The 19712-nt window shown below is 37.5% G+C and overlaps 1 protein-coding gene across 4 annotated transcripts in view; it reads left to right on the forward strand.

The window, feature by feature from the left end:
• The first annotated feature begins 1183 nt into the window (after window positions 1–1183).
• CTNNA3 (catenin alpha 3) overlaps window positions 1184–19712 on the forward strand; it is a 470553-nt gene continuing 452024 nt past the window's right edge. Inside the window, exons 1-3 of one of the 4 annotated variants that reach the window (XM_054071284.1) lie at window positions 1184–1307; window positions 11233–11339; window positions 19225–19417. In XM_054071284.1, the coding sequence (XP_053927259.1) occupies window positions 11238–11339; window positions 19225–19417 (295 nt within the window). In that variant the 5' untranslated portion in view covers window positions 1184–1307; window positions 11233–11237. Of the gene's footprint in view, window positions 1308–5688; window positions 5805–11232; window positions 11340–19224; window positions 19418–19712 lie in introns of those variants that run through there. The other 3 variants (XM_054071288.1, XM_054071285.1, XM_009568184.2) reach the window with 3 other exon arrangements.

Raw genomic sequence — 19712 nt, forward strand, 5'->3', positions numbered from 1 at the left:
AATTGTAAGTTTAACATGGCAATATCAGCTACGTTCCCCCTAAATATATTATTACATCATCTAGAAAAGTCTGATTAGTTTCTATGTATAATATTTGGTGCTCTTGTGAGGGAACAAAATCTTCTGTAAGATGATCTGTATATACCTTTTGTCTGACTTCCAAACCTTTTCCTTCTGTATAGTTTGAAGTGCAGAAGACACTACTGAAACTGGTTGGCCATTGTACAATAGGTTTCAAATGTGATTTTTGGTTTTGTTTTTTTTTTTCATTCCCTCCAACTATTTCAGTACTGCCTCTTATGTCTGTCCAAGACTTGGTTTCCTTCCTCACCTGTGAGTAGTGACAGTGTGTAGGCATTACTCAGGTCTCTTCTTTATTCTTTTCCTGTTGAGCCTCTGCAGTGCTGTTAGCTGTGTCAGATTACTTCAGCCTTCAGGGCACCGGTGCCCTTTTTACCTCTAAATCAAACAAAAATAGCTGAATTGCTGTGGTTGAAATTTTCCAAAAAGAAAATTCAGCCTGACACATGGACCACATATGTATTTTCACCCTGAATTTCAGACCATTGAGATCTAAAGAAGCAGAATAAAAAGTTTCTAGCAGAACAAATATAACTATTGAGCAGTTTGTCTTTTTGGAGTTTCTGGAGTTTTTTTACATGAGCACTATTGCTACACTTCAGAGGACTTCAATTTGCGATAATATAGCAAATTGGCAAAACTTCACTTGTGTCTATTTCTTAAATGGCTGCCTTGGAAAATCTTGTAAAAGTGGAATTATTGATCTGGAAATGTTTTGAATATTTTGTGAAGGTAACTGAAGAAGATTATCACATACAGCATAGTTTATATGAACTTTTATGATATGTAAATTGCAACTATATTTGATCTCAGTTTTACAATAAGGACCTTTATTTTGTTCTTCCCCTTTCCCCTCTTGTGTTCAACCTAAACCTCATTGATGTCTAAGGAAGCGTTGCCATCGACTTCAGTGGGGTCTGATTTAGGGTCTAAAAGCTCTGTGCCAGACTATGTGCAAGACTAGGAACGAGCTTGGGGTTTCTTTAAGCGATACTTTCAGTAGCAACTTCTTAATGAAGTCAGGAGCTAACGGTGTAGGAGGAGGTGCCAAATGAGTACTGCCCCCTCCCCATTTTGACTCTTTACCCCTCCTATTATGTTCCTCATAGACTAGGAATGACAGATAACCATTTGCAGTCTCACTGTCAGCGCCTCGAGTCAAGCGGCATCAAAAGAGTTCTTCACAGAGCTATTCCTAGAATCTTGTTAAATTCTTGATACAAAAGGTAAGTTTGCAGAGGAATGAAGGGAATTTTCTACTTAGCTAAAGAATATGGTGCCGTTACTGGAAATATAGTTGCTTAATCAAACAATGGTCTCAGAATTTTGAGTTAAAGCTGTTTTTTTGAACAAAAGTTATAGAATAAGAACCTTTAAGCATGTTTTTTTTTTTTAAAGGTTCTGAACATTTTGAATCATAATTGTGTACTTGAAGCCAGTGGCCAAAGTTGTGCAATGTAGTTGCATATTTTCCAAATATGAAAAATCATAAGGGAATATTGGAAAAGGAAGGATAAAGTGTTGGATGAATGCCGTTATTTTTAAAAGTTTTGCATCTAATGCAGTAAGGTTTATGTAAATGTACATTTATCACTTCAGTGGTGAAAATACTGAATTCAGTACAAAACCTTATCTACACTAAGGCAATTTTCCTTTATGTAAAATCCATTTGGATTCCTCTTACTAAAAATGTTCTGAGTTAGTGAAGCCCAAAAGACATCCAATGGCAAAGAACTGGTCCTGATGACAGGTATTTATAAAAGATGTGTGATGAGTTGTTGCTGTTCAATCCTATTCCTAATCAGTTGGTCGATGTTATTGAACTAATCCACCTTGGATGAAGTTTGGCTGGTTTTGTATTTGTTTGTTTTATACTTGCTCTGCAGCCAAATCCTTTTGATTTCAAATGAGAGCAAAGGTCAAAATGGACAGGAATATCGTCTTTATTTCTGAAGCTACCTCACCAGAAATGATGTATCAACTAAGTAGGATTTTTCTTCTGAGCAGTGTTTTGATTTTAAACTGAACCCCACTGGAAGAATTAATCTGCGTGTGAGAGGTCTGCTCGTGTATACAGGCATGCTGTGTGGGATTACAGTTTTGCTTAAATACTTTTTTTTCTGTCACGTATTTTTTTAGATCATGCTTTTGTAGGTGCTAGCTAACTGCTTGCCAACATCCAAAATGATGCAGTTTGAGAACCATTTCTCTTATTTTCCTGCATAGCTTAGAATTAATGTATGCCTAAGAAGTATCAGTCACATATACTACCCATAACTTTGGAGTTTTTTGTGTGTCCATAAACAACAGGGAAGGAGGATTATACTGTTTGAGTCACTGGACAAAACAAATGCAGAGCTTTATGTAAATTTGAAAATAGTTATGTAAAATGGTATGTGATGGTGAAGCATCCTGGGGTAATGCACAGCTATGAAACAAACTGTTAGGAAGAGTAGCGACTCTACACAGAGAAGGGTAGAAAAAGGGAGAAGAACACGTTTTTTTTTCACCTCATTGCAACCAAGTAATAGATAATTGTTAAGCAAAACAGTGTAGTACAATGTGCAATAGGTAACTCAGCAAATAACAGAAAGGGGAGAAGAGAGGATTGCATTTACCAAAACTAAATTTAAAAAATCTTTTAATAGCACACTATGGAATTTTCTTGTTGTCTTATTTTTTTGTAGCGAGTTGAACAATACCCTATTTTTAGTGGAAGGTCAATTGGAACTTTGTTTAAACAGAGTCTCTGGTTCTGAATAGAGATAGGAACACTTTAAAAGTGATAACGAAAAGGAGGGCTTGGAGCCAGACCTTCTTAACCTTTGACTACCAGCACAGCATAGCCATCCACATAAGAATTGTATGGCACTTAAATAGAGAGAGGTCCTTGTTCCGTGCTCCAAGTGCATGCAGTGAAAATAGCACAGAGACTCATGTGAAAGGAATTTTTTTCCTTAAGAGTTTGAAACAAGTCAAAAGAGTATTAACGAAAACCTTTTCTTTTTGAATGAAATGCTGCCATCTGATGTCACACCACCTTCTTTATTTTTTTTGTCCTTTTTGAATTAAAGGCTTTTTCAGTATTTTAAGTGTTAGAACCACAGTTCCAAGACCAAAAACTCCAGTACCTGCAAAAATGTACCTGGAAGAAGTGTTATAAAGAGAAGATCAGCAAAGCATTTCTAAACAAATTTTAGCGGGATTTTGCTTCTGCTGTCACTGTAGTGGTGTATATTCACTAGAATTTCATTCATATTCATGGAATTCTTTTGTTTACTGCCTTTATAGTAAGAACATGGTCAGGTTCGTAGGTTTCCATGGTCACACTTCAGTGGAGAAAGTTTTCTTTGCTATGGCTGTAGGCTCAGGGCTGTAAGACGCATTTTTGGATAGCTTTTGGTTGAAATGCAATCTGGTATGCTAGCATGAAGCCAAACGTTCGGTAGCTGTGCAGGCTGTAGGATTCACACCTCTCCTGGAACGTCTCCTAGAATTTGTCAGTGTGTTGCAACTTGCTGGAAGTGCGTGGGAACCAAAGCAGTAATTTTGATAGTATGTTTAAGGGAGAAGAATGTATGACCTGGCCTTACTAAGAATAAGGACTACTGTAGTATCTCTGTACCCTCAACATGAGTATGGAGATGAGGTTGTAATCTTTACATTTATAGTGCAAATTATGAGCCAGTTTACTGGCCTCAGTTACAGAAAGACTGAGGAAGGTGCTCTAGTGACTACATGGCTGTATCCCAGCACTGCATCCCTGATTTTGCCACTGGCACTCTGTGTGATCTTGAGTAAATATTTTTTTTTTTTCCCACTGTGATTCTATTTCCTTATGTGATATTGAAAGATGATCTCTGCTTGAAAAACTGCTTTGATGGATTGCACCGCAGAAAAAGTAGATGTGGCTCTTAAACAAGGAAAAGAGAATATGTTCTGAATCTTATAAACATAGGGAAAAATTTTTGCTTGCAATCTTGGTGGACATCAGATAGTCTGCATGAGGCAGGTCAATTGACGTGTAATGTTCTCCCCATCTCAAACTTTTTTTTTTCTTTATAAGGCTTAATTAAATCTTTTCATGCAGTTAGGTCTGTCATAACCTGTTCCTTGCATGTGGATTCTCTGGTGTCTGATAAGAATTAGACTTATGCTGTGTTCTTTTCCTTGACAGATTCATTATAATGGACTAAGACATGATTTTATGCTGAGAATTACATTGAACTTGGTGGAAGTCTTGTGGCCGTGGGAATTTCAGCTGCTTTTCAGATGTCAAGTTGGCCAGTGGATCAAAAAATTGCTCTAGGGAGAAAGTAGACACAGAGGGAAGTGAAAGTGAATGTGGAAAAAAAAAAAATCCAAACCCCTTTTTGTTCTTTTTTGCTCTCAGAGTTAAAAAGTATCTTCTAGTTACTTTAGTGCAAATCTACACCTAAATGCAAAGCCTGTTTAAATATGTTAACCTTCAGTGAATATGTATTATTAATGGATAGGAATCTCGCTGCTTTCTGCAGTTCTCCAGCTCTTCTTTCCTTTGTGGTGTCTTTGCATTAACAGACTTATTTCCGCTTGCCAGTGATAGGAACTGATAAAGTCTGAGGTGATTAGAGTGTAGCCTGACAGCTTTGTATGGAAATCTAAATAATTTGTTAGGTGCATTATAGATTTTCCCTGGTGTTAAATGAGCCAGATCCTTCCCAGGTATTTCTTTGTTCCAGGGCATGGTCTGACCCACAAAGTACAGCAGGTCTTCAAGCAAAAGAAATCTATGCTGTCATACTGCAAACAAAACTAGTACGTTTTAGCATTCTGGATATCTTATTTCATGTATTAACTTAAGGATTAAAGAAAAATACAGTGACTGTCTTTGTGGCTTCTATACAACCCATTTTGCATTTGCCATGCTGACTCTGTAGCAAAAGGATCAACAGATTTGATTCCCAGAGTGATGTTGGCCCCAGCTGATGAAGCTATGTTAATAAATACTGAAATTAAGAACAAATAATAAAACATATTCTATTACATATTCTATTACATATTCTCAGCAGTGTTTCAAGTCTGGAAGTTATTGGGTGTCCTGGCCATTTGTATCTTATTAAAAATGTTAATCTGGACTGCATTAATATTTTTATCTTGTCTCCTCTGTTCTTTAGAAAGCAAGAGGCCTGGGAATTTTGTGAAGTTAAGATAATCTATTGTCTCTCAGTGTAGAGTAACATGTAATAGGAAAAAAAAAAAACAACAGAGAAAACAAATTTGATGCCAAGTTACTGGGTGAGACCCTTATGAATCCCTTTGCTGTCTGTCTCAAAAGTCTGAGAATGAGTCATTGCCTCGAGGCAGAAGTTGGCACACAATCAGAATGTGTGGGAAAACAATAGCTGTGCTGACAATTATGAGAATACGCACCAGAAGTATCAATAATGACATGTTTCATGTAATCCAATTGTTCAAAAACTTTTAAACTTTAAATACTTTGGGTGTTATTTGTGCTCTAGTATATAGCTTTAAGGATGCCCATCCCCCTGCCACCCTTCCAGCGGCCGCTGTGTCCTGTCCATCATCCCGAAATACACTGGACAGCTTGTCAGGCAGTCCGTTGCAGATGCTTCAGAGGCCAAATAGTGAGCAATAGCAGTTGCATTGAAGTTCCTAACACAAGGAAATTACATAGACAGTTGCTTTAGTGCTGAATATGGACCGTTTGTATTCTAGGATAGGTGAGTGATGTGCTTTCTAATGATCTAGCAGGAAATGGAATCTAAAGTTAACCTCTTCTAACTTATGCAGAATATCTTTGGCTCTGCTTTCTGACACTAATTAGTTTACCCATGTCTGTATACAGTGTACTTAGAATTGGTTTAAAAGCTGCAGATTCTATGTTCACATTGTATTGCAGATGGATACAAACTTTGCTTTTCATGTTTCCTCTTTTTCTTACACCAAAAAACTGGGCAGTTTTAGTTTGGACACGTCTGCTGAAAAGACAAAATTCTTATTACCTTCAAGTTTGTAGCACTTGGTAGGAATCTGCAGGTGGTTGCTTTTCAGGCTGTTCTGAGGCACAACTGTGTCTTGTGGCACGTGCTTAACATCTGAAGTGTTGGAAGAGCTGCTCATCTACAGTGCTGAAATTGCCTACTGTAGAGGTTAATATAAGTGAGTGTGAGGTTATAACAGCCTTTTACAGAAATATCTTGCAGTCAAGATGCCTGCTGTAATTTGAGGGTGTATTATACTGGAGTGGACATATGCATTTGAAAAAAAAAATAGAAGATGGACTGTGGTTCTCAATTTTTTTTTTCCTGAGGCCAGCACCAAAATTTGTTGTATTAACACAGATGATCTGGAAGGACAGATGTTTGCTTTCTAGGTGGAAATACTAGAGAAAAAACCCAAAATGATCTTTATTGGCTGCCTATTTTTCTTTCTATACCCATTATATACCTTGCCTTGATTTAAACATAAAAATCCTATTTAAATACTGATTGGCTAATATAGTAAATAACAGTAAGGAGATCCTGGCGAGTTAGAAATATGTAGTCAAGGAATCCAAATAATTAGGGTGTGGGTTTTTTTTTTTTTTTTTTTTTTTTTTAGTTTTCCCTGCATTGACTTGCAGGCTTGTCTGCCTGAAGGAAGCTTCAGGAAGCACTAGAATTTTACTTTAAAAAAGGAGACTAGAATCAGCAATTGAGACCATAGATTATTTATGGAAAATATATATATTGGAATATAACTGAAATTTTCAAACCCAATCATTTTTGTGACTGACTTTCAGTTAATGATAGGTTATGGGCCTGACCCAAGGCGTTGAGTTTAAAACCCAGTTGAGCCAGGGCTCAAGCATAGAATAAAAATGCTTATGTTAGGCAATATACTAATGTTAAGAACAAACAAACAACTCTTCCCCCAAAACCCAAAAAAGGAAAAGTCATAGCACATTGATTCACGGTTTCCTGGCCTGCAAAAATAGGATTGGATTTGCAACACATCCCAAATTTGAGACTGCTTTGTTGTAGGATTCTGGAGCACGGTGATATCTAGTAAAAGGATGTGACCATAATTACACTACGTTTTTATCTGCCAAATCAGAAAAGATCTGATCATTGTAGATGACCTGTGGTGTAGGAAGTTGTGCTGAGAGAATGAGTAGCGGCTCTTGCTGTGAGCAGCAGAGGTTTCATTTCCCTCCTGTCAAGGAATTGAGAGGAAGCCACTTCAAAGTTAACGCATGAGTGTATCTGTAGGAGAAATAACCTGAAAATCATCAAGTGATTTCTCCAAATCTCAGGGGAAGCATGAAGTGCTATCTGCAGCCAGTTCTTACCTGTCCTCTTGCAACTGATGTATATCTTGACTAGAAAAAAAAAAATTCACAGCACTATCAATATCATCTCTTTGCAACTGTTGTGATGGATTTTAAGAAGTACCTGGGTACTGGAAGGCTTGTGAAAATGTTAAAGATAATAATCATGAACCAGTGATTTCATACATGCTCTCTTCTTTTTAAAAAAAGAAGTGAATAAAAGGCAGATTTATTGAAGTGTTGGTCAAAGAAATAGGTAACCAGTATATTGCTGAAGGTAAAAACAGTCTGTCTTTTCAAGACTGTGAAAGGATGTGATTTGATGCAATCCCAGCAAAGCTGGAGTATCTTGTGGAGTTAAAATCCATTTTGATTCAGGGATGGACACAGCAGAAACGGCTTTTCAGCACTGTGGATGCTTCTCTGCTGTATGTTCATAAGCTGCACCAACATACTGATAGGTAGGTGCAGACATGACCCACAGTTTGCCAACACTGCAGAGTCAAAGTTGCATCCGCCACTGTTTCATTATGGGAGATGCAATTTAAGAAGCTATTAAACAGCAATGCAGTTTGGAATTCAAACTAACTGAGAAGAGCAGACATTTGTGGCTTTTAGAGCAAGCCATTTGTTCTGTAGGAAAGCTTACTTTCATGGGTTGAAAAGGCTCTCCTGTTAATATTTGTTATTTTTAGTTCAAGAGATTGTGTGGAGTTCTGAATGTTGGTGGGACCCTGGCTTCCAGGTTACTGATAGCTCCCTTAATAGTATAACAAATGACTCTATAGCTGTCTTGATAAGAAAGCTTGAATTTTAATCTACTTTGCAAACACAGAAACTTTTGAATATTCATTGTTCAATAAAATGATGTAGTTAGAGTTGACTATTTGCATTTTGTACTAGACCCTCTCACTCTTGAGGTTTACGGACTTTACTTGCAGAATTATATACTTAGTATATTTCCAAAGAGTTATGTTGTTGAGAAATTGGCTTCACTTTTTGCTTTAGTTTCTATGCATAAAGGCTAATGGGTATTAACAGTACGAATCACTGTAGATTAAAATGAATTTTAAAAGAAGAACCCGCTTGTGTGAGTACAGCGTGGGTGTGTCTGTGGCCTGAGCTGTAAGAATAAGCTCTAGTTGTAGGGCTCAGTTCACCAAGGATGTTATGTGCACAGTGTAGATTAACCAGGAGGTGTTGCGCTTTCATGATGACCTAAGTTGTAGTTGTATGAAGCCCTCTGTGTGACTGAATGTGTCTCTTAGTGGATGCCTCCACTAAACAGACGGAAAACCCCTGCCTTATGTGTTACAAGAAATACAGCATATTATCAAGAATTGATAACAGTATTTGTTCTTTTTTTTTTTTCAGTTTTACGGTTCTTTAAAGACTAGATGGTGTCTAAAAATATGCAATAAGGTAGAAGCTATATAAAATTCATCTTGAATAATTCACTTGGTTTAAAATAAAAATATAAATCCCAATTACAATGTCCCCTCCCAAGATCCCAACAGAAAAACCCACACAAACCCCAAATTTTTTTTTTAATACTTCACATTTGAGAGATCCTATTTCAAAACTGAATGCTGCTGAGATAATAAGATATATGATAATAGTTATCTAAGCTATTGTACTGCTTGGGTATGTATGGTTAATTGCACAATTATGAAGTTGAAAGAACTGCTAAAATGAATGGAGGTGTCATTGGATGGAAATATTACAGACCACAGGGTAATGTGTACGTAACCTCTGGTTTGCTCTCAGTGCAGCTTTGTAATCTTAGAAAGTCATTGTTAGTTTTCAAAGACCTCATCGGAATTAAAACTGAAAGCAACAAAAGTTTGGAAACAAAATATTTTGGCTTCTGGGAGCATGCCTTAACCTCCAGCCTCTACAGCTATGTTTTGCTCTGAGCTCACTGTGTTTTCAGTCTATTTTGCTCTGAGCTCGGTGAGTAGAGAAGGATTTTACACTGAGTAGAACAGAACAAACAGGAGATATTGTCATCCATCTCAAAGCACTTTGTACCAGCTGCAGTGAGGCTTTGTGAATAAGAGATTTGATCTGTACACTTGCATAGCTACAACTTCATCACATGAGGGAGAATGCGTAACAATTTTAGCTGGCAGAAGGGCTGCAGTCTTTTATCCAATGAGGAGCCATCACTTGTTTCTGAGGCAGTGAGTGATGAGGGGGCTCAGTTCCCCTCAAACAGAGGGATAAGTTAAACTGGTGTGTTTACAGCTGTGGAAGTATCCTATGTTACTGGTTCACTGGACAGAAAGAGAACCACTGACACTGATTTTGAGAGTCTCAGATTTCATTTCCCTGGAGTTTGTTACAAGTATCTAAAAGTTAAATGTGTAAAACATGACCTAATAATTTGCACTGACATTTCTAGAGTTCTCTTTCTATGTATTAATTTCCTTCCATGGAAGGAAAAATTTAATTGTAGTTGGTCTGATCTCAAGTTTTTCTTCTCTTTATCTTTTAACTTGGAATTAAAACTCAAAAATCAGTTCTTATGCTCTCACCTGCCTGTATGCAGCTGAATCTGTGGGAACTTAAGGCTGCGACTGGTATGGCTTCTAATAAAAAAACCAAACTTGGCATTTCTATAACCTTTGCTAAAAATGACAATACCCTAAATGGCCTTTAACCTTAATTCTGTCAGTATCATTCATATTATCTTTGCGAATGAAGTGTGGACAACTATTCAGTGGTAAACCATTTAGATTGATTTCTACATAACTTGCTATAGAAACCCTAAACCTACTGTGCTGTTTTAAATCAATGCCAGGTTGCACTGAAAGGTGACAATATATCTCTTCAGCCTGCACAATTGCAGTTACTTATTACTTTATTATACAGCAGCAATGGCTGTAATAAGTCCTGCTTAAAAAGGACAGATATCCATTATTTCCTATGTGTGAAGACTTATTGGCTAAAAAGGCTTTCCTGAGCTATGTTTCATGGGAAATTAAGCTACTGGAAAATTTAAAATGTCTTTTATTTTGAGGCAATAATCAGTTCCATTCCTACTAAGGCAGAGTTATAATTCTTTGTTGGTGTACACGCGTTTCACTGTGGCTGAAGGCCTGAACCATGGCCCGGTGAACTCAATGAAAACCCTTAAATTAACATCAGTGGACTTTGGATCAAGCTGCTAATAAATGATTTAGTCACTTTAAAGACCTTACTTAGCTTTAATTACATCTTATTGACTTAGGTAATAGGCTTTCTTGAGTTAATCTGGCTTGACACTTTAGAAAATATTTGTTATTACAGGGTATAAATAACTAAATGCTTCACTTTCTCCTGTTATTAATTGTCATGAATTTTAAGAGCTGCTGTATATATTGTTGTTCACAAAGGGTTTATTATGACCAGTTTGGCACACGGAATAAGATACAGGTATTGTGTACCTAGCATTACTGGGATTTTTTTGTGATAAATTCAGTAATGTAATACATAATTTTTGCTTTAAAGGTCCTTTTTATTGACTACTAGAAAACTTATATTCAAAGGTCTTCTAATGCAATTATCCTTGTGTTTTGTAATATGTGGTTAGTTTAGAATTCTGGAAGAGAAGACAAGGAATTATGTGCAGGTTAAATCTATTATTTTAGTTTATACAAGCGTCTGCATATTTTTTTGATAATTTAGAAATGGGGAATCAGAAACATTAATTTTATCTCTTGAAATCCCTATTATGGAAACAAGTCTGCACTCCAGTCTGCGGTTTCTTGGCCTCTGATAGCGGGCAATTAGACTTGCAGTCATGGCTGATAATTGCTTATTGCAGTGCTTTTTTTTGTGTTGTTGTTTTTACCTAGGTGAAATGTCAACAAAAGGGCCAAGCATTAAACTGAAAATTGATCCTCGGGATCTGCAGATCCAGACGTTTACAGTGGAGAAATTATTGGAGCCATTGATAATTCAGGTATTTTAGTACTGCAGAAAATAAATTGGATAATCATAAAGGGAAGGGAATAAGACTGAAAAACTTTGGCTAAGGACATTATTATACAAGGTGGAATATCCACAGCTCTTCTGTACTCGGAGTTTACTCTGGCTCAGAAACTGCCCAGGGGGAATCTGTTTTCTTCCAGCTTTGGTTGTTTATTTGCTTACTTCTATTTCTTGCTAATGCCACACAGTATATCTCAACAAATGTTGTGTGATCTAAGTAGTCTCTTGTACGGTATTATCTAGCAGATGTTTAAGTACAGAATACACTGCAAATAGACTTCCCGTCTATGAAAAGTTTCATATTGTAAGTAGTGAACACAGTGGAAGAGAGCCTTGAAATCTGTAGGTGAGTTTCTTTATCTGAATTTTTCAAAGAATTGTGTTCAGTTGCAGTTTAGAAGAGATGCCCTAAGAACAGTGCAACTGTTGCATATTATTTAAACATATTTTAGTACCTTTCTTTGCAATTAAAGAAATCATGGAATGAGGAATTCACCAAAACACCTTCAGATTTACTGTTAAAACTTCCTACTGCATATTCCAGTTCTGTTTCAAGTTTTTACTGGTTGAATAAGCAGTGCTCAGCGTGTTAAAGATTCATCCCTATATTGGGCATAGATTAGAAATGTCTTCTAATACAACGGAAAGGATCTACTTGCAGAAGACCTGACCTCATTTTGCAAACAGTGCATATAACTGAAAGTGTCAAAAGACCTCTGTAGCAGTATGGTACAGAGTGAAGAACTGAAAGGCCATCCTCGGTTTAGAAACTCAAGCTATTTTGAATTTTCTCTCCATTGTACTTGGAACAAAGACGTTGGGGTACCTGCATTTAATTAGTTACACACAGCACAAGGATTGCCAGTTTATCACTGTCATCCAGCCTTGGAAAGAAGTTGTAGATAAAACTACTTGTTGCAGCCACATGCCGCTTATTTAGTGTTCTTTTCCTGCTGCCTGAGGGTATGTTTACGCTGCAGTCACTGCTCTGGCTGCAGTTTGGGTAGTAAAGAAAGGTGTGACTCCATTCAGAATTTTCTTGCATGTTAATGTACAAAGAATACTTTATTTTTCAGGCTGTGAAGATGGTCAGGTATAATGGCTATGGATGTAGCAGCAGTGATTGTTTGATTAAGATCTTATCAAGCTCTTTGAGTAATGTCTCTTACAAGGCAATAACTTTTTTTTGTTAAATAGCTTGTTATTAATTAACAAACAAAATCAATACTGGGAGAATGCCGGTCCGTGAATAGGGCTAAGTCAGCTTGAGTGCTGTACTCTGCACTCTGTTATTTATGTACATGTGAGATTTGGGGATGTACAGCTTATTAAAAAAGGTAAAGATGTATCTAACACGTTTCCTATTATTTTACACTTTTCAATTTGCAACTTTTCTATCCTTTAAAGAGATAAGTAAAATAATTTTAATTAAGGCTCAAACTGTTCTTGGAAAGATGTTAAAGGGAAAAATATTTGTGGGCTTCGTTTGACTGCACTCAGCCACTTAGGTATTTGGTGAATTTGGTTAATCCAGGAAAGCACTTCTTCTCACAAACACTGCTCTGATGACATCTTTTCCTCTTTGTCCTGGGAGCCAGTCCTTTCCATGCTTTTTCCCTGGGCTTGCCATGGGGTGGTGACCAGATAGAGGGGGACAGTCAGATTATAACTAAAGAGGCAGCATATAATGATTGGAGGGGAGAAAAATACAGAGGAAAGATGAAGACAGTGAAATGGTGAGTATGATTAGTTTAATGTTTCTTATGTTTATTTGGACTTTAATGTCAGAGCAGTCCTTTATTTATTCCAGAAGTGCACTAAAAGCTAGGAAAAGTGAAGAGGTGCTGATCATATTTTAAAACATTTCTAGGAAAAGTACCTTTTTAAAAGCCAGTTAATTAATTGAAATAATTTTCTCTTTAGCAAATAAAGTTGTATTTTCCCCATTTGAAGCTTTTGGCTCTCCCTAATTCATCCAGTTTCTTATACTCATTTTTTCATTATCATCTTTGACATTTCTTCTCTTATTTTTTACTTGATCTTCTTTTCCTCCTTTAGTCATTTTCCATTTCTGGAATTTTTTTTTTTTTTCCCCTGAAAGTAACCTTTTATTTTTATCAGTACTTTGTTTCCAGCTGTTATTAACTGAGCTGCCTCTCACTCATTTTTTTCTGCTTTTATTTATTTATTTTGCCTGGATCTGATTGATGGTGTATAAAACCTCACTGAACAGTTCAGTAGTTTATGGGAAGTTGTCAAGCTGGAGCATCACATGTGGATGGATTATAAAATTACTTTCAGAGTAGTAGGAATAGGTGTCTTGATAGACTAGACTGCATTTTAAAACCTTATCTTGTATACCAGTAGGTCAGACTGTGCTCAGGCAGCTGCAACACTATGGGTATTTTTAGAGGAAATGAAGAAGCATAAATTTTAGCCTGAGTTTTGCAAGATCAGAGAAACCTGAGAAAACAAGGAAATAGTTCCAGAACAAAACTAAAAGCTATCTAATTTTTAGTTTTTTTTTCTTAAAACTTCTCTCAAGAATCTTTAAAAACCTTGAGTCTGTTAAAAATGTAAATGCTTTGGTTCAAAAAGAATACAATTTTGGCTGTCTCTTCCCCCTCTCAACCTTAATGCTTTGTTTTGTAACAGAACTGTGGAAGGGAAGCTTGCATTTGGAGTGGGAAAGAGGCAAAAAAATTGTTGAAAACAGAAAAGCAAGGATTAAAACTAAAACTCAATGAAGGATAATTGAAATGCTGGAAAGGAGATAAATGAAAACTGATCTACAATTAGAAAAAGAATCGGAGCAGTCACAGATAAAAACGAATAGTAGGATGCTGTGGCCTGATCTCACTTGGCAGCTGCTGCTTTGAACACAGTTTAACTGTATTTTGATTTTTATATTCTAATTTATTTATTTAGGTCTTGTAAAGCGCTGGTAGGAAACAGTGGAAGGCTGAGAGAGTTGGGGTTGTTTGGCCTGGAGAAGAGAAGGCTCCGGGGAGACCTTAGAGCAGCTTCCAGTACCTGAAGGGGCTACAGGAAAGCTGGAGAGGGACTTTGTACAGGGCCTGGAGTGGCAGGATGAGGGAGAATGCCTTTAAATCGGAGAAGGAAGATTTAGACTAGACATTAGGAAGAAATTCTTCATGATGAGGGTAGTGAGGCACTGGCCCAGGGAAGCTGTAGATGCCCCCTCCCTTGAGGTGTTCAAGGCCAGGTTGGGTGGAGCCTAATCCAGTAAGAAGTGTCCCTGCCCATGGCAGGGGGATTGGAACGGGATGATGTTGAAGGTCCCTTCCAGCCCAAACCATTCTATTCTATGAAGTGCGTGAGCTTCCCTGAAGCCTGTCCTAGCCAGTTATGCTAAGTCTTAGAGCCATAATGAGGTTAAACAGCATCAACACGGGGGAAAAAGAGAGCAAAACCAGCCTATGTGGAAGCAACTTTGCAAATTACATTGCTAGATCCTCTCTCTTCCCCACTATCTGCGCTTGGCAGCGGTGATCACTTGGAAACTGAAAAGTATGACACATTTTAGATAAAATGCTATCTGACTTGGCAACTTCTCCATCCTTGGAATAAAACAGTGCCCCTAAATCACAGTGTTTGGGGAACTGCGCGGGCAGCAGTCTCGCTGCGTTTCCCTCTTTGTATCCCAAACAGTAGCCTGACCCATGGTGGCGCGTTCACATAGTGCTGTGCAGGGCTCTGCGGAGAGAGAAGCTCTCATATTGGAAATGGTGTAGCTGCTGTGGTGTAATTCTGTCCCCTGCCTTATAAACTGCACTCTCGTGGGGGAATACTACTAGCTACACTCCGTTTTCTATGTATTGCAAAACAATTTCTTTAATCCTGTCTGATTGCCTGCTCACCAGGGTTCCCTCTGTCTGTGGCCCTTATTTTATTCTATTTCAGGTGCTTTGAGAACATTAGTTTTGAAAGGAAAGCTTTTAGATAAAGTTGTCTATCAATGCATCTGGTACATTAGAAATGATAGCTGTCAAAACTGACATAACTCATCTGGCAGCTGCCGTGATGTAAATTGCTTATGTGCTCAGACAATCTTTCCTTAATTCTGGGCTTTTATTAGAGATGTAGTCTGTCATGGAGCAATTAGTGTGAAGCAATCAGTATATCATAAAGCATTTTCATTTGCATAGCTGGTGTCTAATATTTGTCATGCTTGTGCTACATTTACTCACAAAATATAACAATGAATGTAATGGAAAATATCCTCTTGTTTTATCTCGTCCTCAGAGACCAAAGTCTATTTAATCTCTTTGCTATGTACTGTATAATGATTACAGTTATGGCTAGGTATAAATTTGCTTCAGTAGTGAACAGACTTTTTTTTCCTTTTAGATTTATGTATCAGTGAAAGTTTTGAAAGACATGACTTAATGAGATTCATACAGCTTCATTAATTCATGCATTAATTCATAACTGCCTTTGCTCTGCAGTCATTGCTAGTCTTAAGCTGTAAATTTGCCATTTATTTGGATATTGTATGTAACGCTCTCTGTATATTTGTGTATATACACACACTGTTAATATACATGGGGGGGGTATATACAGAAGAGAATATTTTTAAGATCTTTTTCTTGCCAAACCTCTTGTCTTCCATCGCTTTGTTTCATACATACATATGAGCTAAGGAAAGTATATGGCTGCAAGGGATAGGTAAGTTTCACAGAATATGTAGAAACGTCCATGTATTTTTAGTCCCTTGCATCACTGATGAAGAACAGGCAAGTCCAAAGGCATTTTTTCTCATTTATCATCCATACCAACAGAAATCTGCTCACACAGAAAACCTACACTGTAGGTTTCAGTTCTGTGTATGGTGGGATTAACCGGCATTTATTTGTATGGGCAATACTTTGTTATCCCCAAGCACTGAACTCTGATTAGAAACGGCGACCAGGGGGTTCTGTTGTTGTCATTGGATCACTGAGTTCATGTCTTTTTTTTTTTTAAATGTCTAGGGATTGCAGTTACACTGAATTAAATTTAAAATGAAAAAGAATGTTTTATGATTGATGCTTCGAAAAACTCTTGGTTCACCTTTGATACTAATATAAATCTTTTCATGCTCAAGGTACCAGAACATTGTTTTCTCAACTGCTACGATATTAAAAGATTGTCTGTAAGGGCTGGCAGGAACTATATGTAGCCATGGAAGAACTGCTGCACATTTCCTTAGGAATTCAGTGTTTAGAATAACCACAAAAAAAAATCCCATCCCTTCAGCTTAATAAGTAATGGCAGTAACAGTCAACAACAACAACATGATTCAGCTTTGCAGCTGTGATGGCATATGGGCTTGAAAATCTCACTTAAAAAAAACCTTGTGCATTTAGCACAGCTCTGTTGCTCCTGCCAGAGGTACAAAACAGTTTCTTGACAATTATTTCCATTATTTCCAAGGCTGAGAGACCTGCTGTGTGTGGCAATAAGGTGTTAATAACTGGGAAATGCCGTTGGGCATGAGCAGGATTAATGGGGATATGTTTTTCTTTTGTCTTGTAATGATATCATTTTGTCTGTGCATTCTGCCACTATAGTACAAGCTGTGTTGACAAGGGATCAAAAGGGCACACTGTATTAGCTGCTGTGTAGTTCAATTCTTCCTGTGCAAGGTCTGCATAAAGTTTTTGCATTCCTCGTTGGGATTCTGAGTTAGAGAATTCAGAGCAGTTTTTCTGTATTTCTTACTCTCCATGAGGCAAGTACTATCTATTAAATTTTCACTTGTTATTGAGATCAGAAGATGCCTCCAATATTTCCTGACAGCGCTGCTGAGGGTGAAGGGTCCTACTCGGGAATTTCCACCTGCAAAAATCATTATTTTTCATATTTTTCCATTTGATTTGTTTCCTCTCATCCTTCTTCAAAATGTGAACACACGGTACTTAGAATGGTATTTTAAGTGAAAAGGAGACTACAGTAAAAATCTGGGAATGGTGATTAAGTGATTAAGACAAAAAATGTCTTTTATTTGATAGTTTTTTTAGGGCAGCTTCCAATTTTTTAGTGTTTTATGCCTTTATTTTTGGAAGTACCAGCCTATAATCTTTTTAAATTGCTCTTAAAAATATGATCATTGAAACTGCATTAAATGCTCAAGAACTGATGTTAGAGGAAAAAAAATATTAAGATTATTATTCCCAGTGCATTCTCTACTAGCTGGCTGATTTATGTGCAATAAATAATTTCATTTACTTTCTCTGAGCTGCAGTCAGAGAAATACCCAAGCCCTCTTTAACAATCTGAGCCAGAGTTATTTATGCTGCTGCCTCCCTTGTGACATGCCAAGGTGGTTGTTACCAAGTGGCTGGTCCTTTTTCTGCCAGAATTCCACATGAATGATGCAGGGGTCAGGGCTTTTGTTTTTCAAAGATGTGTTTATAGAAATGCTTCCCAGAGGACGTTTGTCAGTTACTTTTTTAAAAGTACTCGTTCATGAAAAGCACTGAAGTGCGTCTATTCATGAACAAGATCTAAAGGTGAGCTGGGGCACAGCTCACGCTTCTCATTATGTACCTGTGAATGCAGCCCTTTTCCTTAGACCAGCTCAAACCACAGGCTGTGTTGCAGCCATTCTCTAAGTTTGCCTGCCGGGTTGAGAAATTCATCCACATCTTTTGCTTTGCTTATGCAGTATTGTTGATTACCAGAGTGCCATTTAATAAAACAAAGCAGTTATGCGCATACAAGACGTTCATTGACCTCCAAGGCTGGATCTGTACTTAGCACTGCACTAGCCGCGTTCTGGTATAGAGAACAGAATAGGAGGAGGATTAGAAAACCTTGAGCTTAATGAAAATAAAGTATGTTTTAAAATATCTATATAACACTTTTCTTTTAAAATCTTTTAGGAGTCTTTCCTTAGTGTGACAACTCAGGCGGTGCCTTAGAGTAGTCTGTTAGAAGCATTCTGTTGGAGTGTGGGGGCCGTGCTCAAATGATGAGGAATGTAGAGTGGGATGCTGAGGAAAAATAAGTTCTTTATGGATGTTGAAGAGCATTGTTAAAAAATAGAATTTGGACAATACTGCAGTAAACCTACTCTCTGGGTAAAATGTACAACTTAAATGTTGAAAGTTCCCCTGATAATTCTGAGGTGCTGTGTTGTGGCCACTGATCCTCCATTGTAAGAAGAGAAAGCATTTTGAAATGTGTCTATACTCATTTTTGGGTATTTGCTTCTGACAACTTGGGAGATTTAAGCTGGAAGTATGGAAAGACCCAGCACTGATAATTCCTGCTTTGGCTGAAAGCCCCTTAGATAACATTAGTAATTTTCTTTTTTATCATGAGATTTTAAAATAAGCACTGTCAGGAGTTTAGATCGGTGTTAATATGACAGTGAGATTTCTATTGACTTTGCTTTGATCATACTGAAAGAAGAGAACAAAGATGAGACATATGAAGTAAAATTATCTGTCAGATTTCATTCAATAAGTTTTTTGTCCATTCTCAGCGTGCTGTTCTCTAAAGCGGGGGGAACCTCTCTGCTTATTTTTGACTATATAGTCAAAGTTGGGAGGGACTCTATCAGGGAGGGCAGTAATAGGATGAAGGGTAATGGTTTTAAGTGGAAAAGAGGGAGCTTTAGATTAAGTATTAGGAAGAAATTTTTTGCTGTAAGGGTGGTGAGGACTGGCACAGGTTGCCCAGAGAAGTTGTGGATGCCCCTAGAGAGGTGTTCAAAACCAGGCTGGATGAGGCTTTGAGCACCTTGATCCAATGGGAGGTGTCCCTGCCTGTGGCAGGGGAGTTGGAACTGGATGGGCTTCACTTAGACCTCACATTGCTGTTGTCTTCTTTGTTTCTCTTAAATGTAGGTTACAACACTAGTGAACTGTCCAGAGAATCCTTCTAGTAAGAAAAAGGGCCGTTCCAAAAGAGCTCGTGTCTTGCTAGCTTCTGTGGAAGAAGCCACTTGGAATCTGTTGGACAAAGGGGAAAAAATTGCCAAGGAAGCAGCTGTTTTTAAAGAGGAACTTCATGCAGCACTTGCTGATGTCCAGAAAGAGAGTAAGTATATGACAAACAGTTTAGGCACCACACGGAACTAGTTTAATCCTGTAATAGTGTCATCAAAATGAAGCTAGGATATCCACGAGAAATGTGTTTTGATGTGCGAATGATCAAACTGAGTTCTCCAATTGTATGTTCTCAGATAGCATTTATAACGTAAACTGTTTAGGCTGAGTCCCGTTGTGGAAAAAACTTGTCAGTGGAAGTTCAGTTGGTTTTTCTTTTTTCAGTGAAGGCAGGATGTCCCCTGTTAATTTAAGTGGCCATTAAACACGAATTTCAGTTGATGGGT

This window comes from Cuculus canorus, chromosome 7 (assembly GCF_017976375.1).
Source record: "Cuculus canorus isolate bCucCan1 chromosome 7, bCucCan1.pri, whole genome shotgun sequence".
In the NCBI taxonomy this organism is placed as follows: Eukaryota; Metazoa; Chordata; class Aves; order Cuculiformes; family Cuculidae; genus Cuculus; species Cuculus canorus.